The sequence below is a fragment of the Hylaeus volcanicus genome, unplaced genomic scaffold, assembly GCF_026283585.1.
Source record: "Hylaeus volcanicus isolate JK05 unplaced genomic scaffold, UHH_iyHylVolc1.0_haploid 12197, whole genome shotgun sequence".
Taxonomy (NCBI): Eukaryota; Metazoa; Arthropoda; class Insecta; order Hymenoptera; family Colletidae; genus Hylaeus; species Hylaeus volcanicus.
Window position 1 is genome coordinate 802,817 of NW_026533147.1, and position 7,606 is coordinate 810,422.

The following is a 7,606-nucleotide window of genomic DNA, read 5'->3' on the forward strand; positions in this document are numbered from 1 at the left end:
GCTTCACTCGAATCTGTAGTTGTAAAAACAGTCATTTTTTACAAAAGCTAGTGATTTTAAAAAATTTTATTTGAATGTTCAAAAAATTACTTGTATTATGCATTAATTATTTTTCTTGAAGTAAATTCAATTTTTGCTATTCGCAAAATGTAGTTTTATTTAATATAAAATCAATTATTGTATGACACACAAAAAATTTCATCTTAACGCAATAGCTCAAACAAATTCATGTCATAGTATCTGTTTGTTCAGATGTCGACTTGAATACTTGTATAGCGGAAAACAGCGAAGAAATCATTGTTTTGAAAGTTTTGGAATGTCATGGTTGACCGTCAAAAAGAATTTTTAACTTATCGACTATGTGAAAAACCAACATCAAAATATTTTCAAAAACATAGAAAATTAAAGCAAGATGTTATTTTAAATTCAGCGTTCATTATTGTAAGAAATGGCAAGCTAGCATGCTATACTCATGTATTTTGAAGCAAACGTTTTGTTAGGAAAAGGAATGTGTGAATTTGAAGACAAAATTACTTGTTTATGATAATCAATTAAACAGTTTTGATACATTGAAAAGACCTTTTGACTGTCTTGTAAATTTTTCAGGAAAACGACAGACAAAAACAAAGGTGTCCATTTTAGCTGCTTCTTTAGGGTAAATCTTAACGAAACAATGAATAACTGATATAAAACTATTTAGACTACAAATTCAACAAGTTCATAATAACATTAAAAAGTTTGAACAAGAATCCACGCAGAAAGAATTCTCAGGTATAAACAAACGTAATATTATCATTTCATTTACAATAAAAAATGGGTTGATCTATAGTATTCTAATACGTCAGAAACAGAACAAGATTATTATAAAGGAATTGTTGCTTATTTTTTTGATCATTTTTTACAATTGTCTTCGGTAATAATTACAACTTTGTTGTGCTTCTTGTAACGAGAATCACTTCTAATTTATTGGTCTTTAGAAATACAAAGAACTTGAAACAAATCGTGTTTTAAGAGAAAGCTACCTGCAAAGGTCAAAAGATATTTTGTTGATTTTATATTTTGTGCGTCTTTATATATATCATACTTTTGTTAGACTCTTAACACCTAGCGGTTTCGATGACCTTGAGATTTTGCCCTGTATTGGAAGAAGCAAAGGCTGCGATGAACTTTATGATTCAAAAGGTATTTCGACAAAACAAGTCTATGTAGAAACAGATACATTCTGTTTCTCTCAGTCGTTTATTGCTTACCTTTTGTTGCGTCGCGTTGGTTAAAACCTTTGACACAAAAACCGAATTTTTCAAAAATAAAAGAGTTAAACCGAGTGAAAACAACGGCAAAACAAGTGTGTCTTTTTTTTTAAAAAAGAAAACATGGAAAAGGATTTGTAGAATAAAAACGTTGTGGAGACGTCGATTGATTTGAGTGCCAGTGAAACTACCTTTAATAATTCTTTGCAATATGACTATCAACAACTTGTTGTAACCAAAGAAAAACGTAATGCAACACAAAAACCTTTTCGGTAAGAATCTTTTCTTTTTTTTTCGCTAATGCAAAAACATTATTGTGGTAAAAAATTGTAGAGATGTTCTTCAATCGTTATCGGATTTACAACATTTGATGGATTCTTTTGTTACTGAAATAGCATCCCAAAGTGATTTATGTCAAACAAGTAATAGGACCTTTTGTTGTTTGTATTATAACAGAAACAGAACATTTTCACTTTTGAAATGTGTTTCTATTTCAGTCCATGCGGTTGCGGAAGACAGTTTAGACAATATTCTTAAAGCTTCAAGTGAATTGAAAAAATTAAACGATGGTTCAAAAAATACGTTAGTTTTCTAAATTCTTTTTTATACACGAAAAAATATCTTCTTTTCAGGTATCGTTTTTACTTGATTTGGTATTATTTATGCGTGTCGCTACTTTTGTTATTTTGTGATTTTTTCTTATCAACACATTGGATTTAATCTAAAAGTAATCTACCAATCTTTATTATGTTCTGGATTTAATACATCATCATGATAAGCAACTCCCGGTTGTAAATTGATGAAATTTTCAAATTGTTTTGCTTTAAATGTCGAGTCACCTAAAGTGTCATAAAATTCACATGCATGCTCAGCGGACTGTATTTGATGAACAGTTGCTTTCTCTTTTGGTCGTAAATAAGATAAAGCTTCACATGTTCTTTGTTTACGAGCATCTGTTTTGATTATGGATTCATTTGAGGAAGCTGCTTCACCACCTCCTTCATATTGAATCTGATACTGTTCTGTTTCATCAGGATCGTCTTCGACATTATGAAAAAAGTCAGGAGGAACATAGGCGAACTCGACTCCTAGAGTGAGTAGTGTTTAATTATTTTTTTGTAAATGTGACTTTACACGATAACACAAGGAGAAATGTATACATTAATTACATTACCTGGAGCATGCTCTAAGCGACTTAAATTCTCTAGAACACGTTGTTTAATTGCTTGTAAGTGATCTTTAGAATTACAATTAGTGTCTGATACAACAGGTACGTGCAGAGTATATTCAGGTCCATAGTAATCATAATAATCCTGTAATGCATTCATATTTAACATAAAAAATATTAACATGACGATTTATCTTACGTTAAATGGTAAATTATTAGGAACATTTTGATCCAGTAAAACAGACGTTTCATATGCCCATGTTCTTTTTTGAAAAGAAATTTTATTTTTATTTTTATTGATTTCATAAAAAAGAACTGAAATCACCTCGCAACATTACGAATTGTGTAACCTCCACCTCCCAAAACGACAAGGGGTATATGAAAAGATTCCACATGTTTAACACACTCAGCATGTCCTTTAATGCTTAAAGAGAATTTCCCCAAACGATCGCCTGCAATTTTTGAAAATCATCAGTTTTAAATTCGACTTTGGACAAAAATCACTTGTTTCTTTATTTTACCATAGACTGAATCTGCTCCACACTGTAACACAATAGCTCCCGGTCGATAAACTTCCACTGCTTTAGATATAATTGGTTTAAATAAATCCAAATACTGTTCATCTTGAATTCCATCATTCAATGGAACATTAATGGCATAATACTTTCCTGCTGCACCTCCGACATCTGTGATATCTCCTGTTCCTGGAAAAAAATCTCCAAACTTATGGAACGACACTGTCATCACGCTGACCAAAACGTTAATTTTGTTTTACACCATTCTTTTCATTTGTATGATTACTTTCTTTCATTAAACATACCGATGTGTTGTATAAAAAGCTTCTTCTACTCCATCTCCATGATGAATATCAATATCAATATACATTACACGGGGATGATATTTTAAGAGTTCCAAGATACACAAAACAATGTCCTGTACATTAGAAAAAAAAAATTTTATTAGTTAACTATTTTATTGACTAAAGTTACATTAATATAACAAAATCCTGAAGCTTCTGCACGCTTTGCATGATGTAATCCCCCTGACCAATTTATGCAAATGTCTGCTTTTCCCGCATTCAGTCGAGCGGCTGCATCTATAGATGCACCTGCACAAGATTGCTACATAAAAGTTATACTGTTGTCATTTTGTATTGCTACCAAGGAAAAAACAACTTCACCTGGAATTCAAATAAACCTGGAAAAACAGGACAATCTGTTTGATCCCCAATATTAAAGCGCTTTGTGTGGTTAAGAAATTCTTTAGCATTTTCCGCTGTTACTACAGCTAGGAAATTCACATAATCATTATCATGAAAAAACGTGAGTTCACTTTCACTTGCACGATGCGGTTTAATTACCTAAAAAACATACAAGGATATTGTGGTTTGAATTTTAAGTTAAATCAAAAAAAAAAAAACACTCGAAACTTACATCCATTAAACGATACAATTCATAACCCTTTAATAAAGCATGCGTCATTCTAACCCGTTGAGGCTTCATCGGGTGACCTGGCCCGTAATAGTAACTTCCTATCTCGGAATCATAAAAATACGCAACCCTTTTTTTTATCAGAGAAATTGAAGACGAAGACGCTTTCTCCATTTCGACCTTTGTCTTTGTGTGGGGTGTGACAGGTACGCGCACGTGTGTGTATGTGTGTTTGTGTGAAAACAAAGAGTTACAAAACGATTTGACAGAATCGTCTTTACTGTTCTCTATTTGTGTCACAGTAATTTTTTTGATCAAGTCATACGTCGTCCAAGAAAAAAACATGTACTTTACATTTTTTGAACGCACATGCCTCATTTTTTTAATAAATGACACATCACATTGTACGGTATTGTATCATTAGGTTGTTTCCAATCAAATTTTCTTTGGTGGAACGCCACAACACGTTTGACATGTTTCAGTACATGTGTATCTAAAACAATGTGAGCATAGTGCATCAAGAACCATCACAGTGAACCTTTTAAGTGCTTACGTAACGCTTTGTAAAATTGTTCAATTTTATGAAAAAAAATGTAGTGTTCTTCTATAATACATTTGATAATATCTTCCACTATTCTTTCAATATCCATCTACAATACAAAACGTTTATTGCTATATTTTGTTCACACGTTCGTTACCCACTGGAAAAGCGAATTCGAGCGATCGTGCACACTCGTTCGAATGCGTGGCGAAAATTTTACCATTTTCAAAGTAACTTAATTTTAATGTTAAATGACCCTAAACAGAAGGTTTTTTTTTCTTCTTACTAGACTTAAAAAAATTATTTTATTATTTTTAAACTTACATAAAGTTGGCATAGTAAACGATTCTCGTTGATTTTCCCAACGTCCCATTCAACCTTCCAACGACAAGATTTTACAGCACTCCTAAATAAAAAAACCATACACGATTTTTATGGCATGGCTTTTTAATAAGAATAGTAACACTAACAAAAATCTCTCGAAGAGCGTTTTCAAACCTAACAATGGTATTTCGCTGGGACACTGAAAAAGAGAGTTTCTTACCAAAAATTTAGCACCTTCACAAGTTCTAAGGACACCACTATATAAAGTGTTTGCAACAAAACATTTTCATCGCAAGGTTTCTTAAAAAAACGACACGTAGATATCTATCATATAAAAACTAAAAATTTAAAGTCTTACTTTAGATAAACATTGTTGTAACACTCCGTTGTTATTCATCGTTAAAGATACCTCAGTATCTGTGTTTACAGAACAAGAACAGCGTGCATTCGGTAAATTACTCTTATAATGAGGATAAAGAAATGATTCGTAGCATTTCTTTTCCAGTGCATCACATAATTGACGTGATGAACTCGATTCTAACAACGCATGTCCCAATGTTTGTGGAATACAAAGCTTCTGAAGAACTTTCTATTATACCCTCCCCACACACAAAGATGTACATAATTTTTCTTTTAATATTTCAGTTCCACATACGTGATGGAACACATCGACTTGAATAATTTGTTGTTCTTTTCTGAACACATACCAAGGATTTATTTGATGGCGTGCGCATTCCACACGATATTTTGAAAACAATGTCGTCTACAGATCATTTTTTTTTTCTTAATTTAAGTGAGATATTGACGTACACATTCTGTCGAACCCGACGTGGAACACGTGGTGTTGATCGTTTCTCCGTCGCATTGTTTTGTAGCTAAACATGGCAACCTATCTTTAACAAAGATAGGAACGCAATGATCTTGAAGATATGTCTCATATATTAAACAACACTGATTTAAAATTTTTTTTTTTTTTTGTGAATCCATTTTGTTTTCCCATGATGCTTCCAAAATTTTAAAGACACCTAAAAAATAACAACAAGCATGTTTGGCACCCGTTTTTTAAAAAAGAAATTAAAATACATGGAAGAATAATACAAGAAAGTCCTGGAAATAAAGAATTTAGAAAATTAGAAAATGACTCTATATAAATTGAATACAATTCTTTTGGTTCCTTCATTCCTTAATTTAAAAAAAATCTTCACCAGTGCAGTATTTGTTTTTCTCTTTTAATATTCTACTACTATATTCGTGTACCACGTTATAGTTGTCTTAATAACATAATAAACCGTAACGTTATTGTTTTGAAAAAAAAATAATCTTGTGGCAAGTGTTCTGTTTAAAATAAAAAATAAGTAATGACGTCTTATTACATTGGATAATTGGTATCAATTAAAAGATATGTAAAGTCACAGATTTATTTTTCATTGACTTTTTAAAATCCACAGATGTTTTTTTTTTTATTAATAAAAAAAAATACATGTTTCCTTAAATGGGATAACAAAAAAACTTCTTTTATAAATGTTTTTTTTTTTTTAAATTTTTGAATTAATAAACATGGAAAAAATAAAAGAAAAGAAAATTAAAAAAAGCATAACAATCTCAACAAATATATTTAATTTACTTCCTTCATTACGAGATGGAATTATAGTAACAGGAATTTATGTATGCTTCTTATGTTTCGGCTATATACAAGAAACACTCTTTCGTTCAAAAGACACCTCTGGGGTGACAAATCAGTTTAATTATCCTGTTTTTTTAGTATCATCCTTATGTTTAGGTAATATTTTGATCTCAGGAATCATATTGTATGCAGAAGATTCGCTCCATATTCACGCAGATGTCTCATCTAGTGATGTGGATGATGTAGGCCAATATCATCAGTTAGCATCCCTTCAAACAACTGACAATTCAAAACTTCTCACGAAAAACTCAATAAAGCATTGTAATATTTTGCTTCAAGGTTGGATCAATTTCCAGCAGTTTTTGTCAACATATTTGTTTTCTATCAAATCAAATGTTTTATATGAAATATTTTTGTCATCTTTAACTTATGTATTTTCAATGCTATGCACCAATTATGCATTATCCCATGTTACTTATCCAACACAAATTCTTATAAAGTCAGCGAAAACGATACCGGTGATATTAGGAGGGTTTATATTTTTTAAGAAAAAGTATCCTCTTTTTGATTATATAGTTGTTGTAATTATAACAACCTGTCTTATAGTTTATAATAGATTAAACTCAAAACCAATTGTGAACAAAACGACTTCGAATAACTTTCTAGGAATTCTTTTTTTATGTATTTCTTTATTTTGTGATTCCATGACTGGACCACGCCAAGATCAACTCCTTTGTCATGTTAAAATATCTTCAACACATTTAATGTTTTTAACTAACATTTTCGCTTATTTTACGTCCCTTTGTTGTATTTTATTATTTGAAGGAACACAACCTTTAGCGTATTGCTTACAACATCCTCGTATCCTTTATCATATAACATTTTATTGTATTTCTGCTTCGCTAGGACAATTATTTGTTTTCGCTGCTCTCACAGCTTTTGGTAGTCTTCGTTTAACTTTAATTACAACAACACGCAAATTCTTTACAGTTCTTTTAAGTGTGTTACTTTTTGGTCACTCCATCACCTTCTCTCAATGGCTGTGTGTTGTGTTAATTTTTGTTTCGCTCGCTTATCAAAGTTATCAAACAAAACGTCTTAAAAAACAATCTTAATGTTAAAAATGTTTTCCAAGTTCGGTATTCTATAGTCATTTTTGGATTTGTCACATTCAAAGTACTATACAACTCCTGACTAGAAAAGAAATTATTTATTTCCAAAATTGTCTTGATTTGTGCTCACGTGTAACGCCCGACTTGTAATAGACAT

At 31.1% G+C, this 7,606-nt stretch overlaps 3 protein-coding genes and 1 long non-coding RNA gene across 7 annotated transcripts; 2 read left to right on the plus strand and 2 right to left on the minus strand.

Moving 5' to 3' along the window:
• The first annotated feature begins 38 nt into the window (after window positions 1-38).
• Window positions 39-1,995, plus strand: LOC128882995 (uncharacterized). Its single transcript, XM_054134926.1, has 12 exons — window positions 39-179; window positions 253-441; window positions 501-655; window positions 701-771; window positions 846-913; window positions 978-1,030; window positions 1,094-1,182; window positions 1,236-1,345; window positions 1,392-1,522; window positions 1,584-1,672; window positions 1,748-1,832; window positions 1,883-1,995. Exons 2-12 carry the CDS (start codon window positions 322-324, stop codon window positions 1,968-1,970), a joined length of 1,059 nt encoding a protein of 352 aa, XP_053990901.1. The 5' UTR covers window positions 39-179; window positions 253-321; the 3' UTR covers window positions 1,971-1,995.
• Window positions 522-1,577, minus strand: LOC128882997 (uncharacterized). The gene is made up of 3 exons (XR_008458666.1): window positions 1,251-1,577; window positions 1,085-1,201; window positions 522-1,022 (listed from the first exon to the last, which is right to left on the minus strand). It is a non-coding gene; the product is annotated as an uncharacterized LOC128882997 (long non-coding RNA).
• Window positions 1,801-6,116, minus strand: LOC128882994 (uncharacterized). Of its 4 annotated transcripts, XM_054134924.1 has the most exons (18): window positions 5,797-6,116; window positions 5,524-5,738; window positions 5,369-5,476; window positions 5,072-5,302; window positions 4,934-5,013; window positions 4,860-4,887; window positions 4,714-4,795; window positions 4,551-4,646; window positions 4,402-4,498; window positions 3,852-4,341; window positions 3,599-3,778; window positions 3,408-3,539; window positions 3,239-3,351; window positions 2,940-3,166; window positions 2,744-2,870; window positions 2,618-2,681; window positions 2,425-2,563; window positions 1,801-2,338 (listed from the first exon to the last, which is right to left on the minus strand). In XM_054134924.1, exons 10-18 carry the CDS (start codon window positions 4,224-4,226, stop codon window positions 1,983-1,985), a joined length of 1,713 nt encoding a protein of 570 aa, XP_053990899.1. In that variant the 5' UTR covers window positions 4,227-4,341; window positions 4,402-4,498; window positions 4,551-4,646; window positions 4,714-4,795; window positions 4,860-4,887; window positions 4,934-5,013; window positions 5,072-5,302; window positions 5,369-5,476; window positions 5,524-5,738; window positions 5,797-6,116; the 3' UTR covers window positions 1,801-1,982. The 4 variants fall into 4 exon arrangements, with proteins under 4 accessions (XP_053990899.1, XP_053990900.1, XP_053990896.1 ...); XM_054134925.1 differs by having other exon boundaries at window positions 4,860-5,013; window positions 5,421-5,476; XM_054134921.1 differs by lacking the exon at window positions 4,860-4,887.
• A 105-nt stretch (window positions 6,117-6,221) lies between these two features.
• On the plus strand, window positions 6,222-7,600 carry LOC128882907 (solute carrier family 35 member B1-like). The gene has a single exon (XM_054134749.1). The coding sequence runs from the start codon at window positions 6,271-6,273 to the stop codon at window positions 7,450-7,452; it is 1,182 nt and encodes a 393-aa protein (XP_053990724.1). The 5' UTR covers window positions 6,222-6,270; the 3' UTR covers window positions 7,453-7,600.
• Window positions 7,601-7,606: the final 6 nt, after the last annotated feature.

Bases quoted from the DNA above. Each gene is read 5' to 3' on its own strand.
- LOC128882995 (XM_054134926.1), top strand. From the start codon at position 322: ATGGTTGACCGTCAAAAAGAATTTTTAACTTATCGACTATGTGAAAAA. The intron at 656-700 runs GTAAATCTTAAC...AAAACTATTTAG, and splicing joins ATTTTAGCTGCTTCTTTAGG to ACTACAAATTCAACAAGTTC. The intron at 772-845 runs GTATAAACAAAC...CTAATACGTCAG, and splicing joins CACGCAGAAAGAATTCTCAG to AAACAGAACAAGATTATTAT.
- LOC128882994 (XM_054134925.1), bottom strand. From the start codon at position 4,226: ATGAGGCATGTGCGTTCAAAAAATGTAAAGTACATGTTTTTTTCTTGG. The intron at 3,167-3,238 runs GTATGTTTAATG...CGTTTTGGTCAG, and splicing joins GCTTTTTATACAACACATCG to CGTGATGACAGTGTCGTTCC. The intron at 2,339-2,424 runs GTAATGTAATTA...TACTCACTCTAG, and splicing joins TCGCTTAGAGCATGCTCCAG to GAGTCGAGTTCGCCTATGTT.
- LOC128882907 (XM_054134749.1), top strand. From the start codon at position 6,271: ATGGAAAAAATAAAAGAAAAGAAAATTAAAAAAAGCATAACAATCTCA.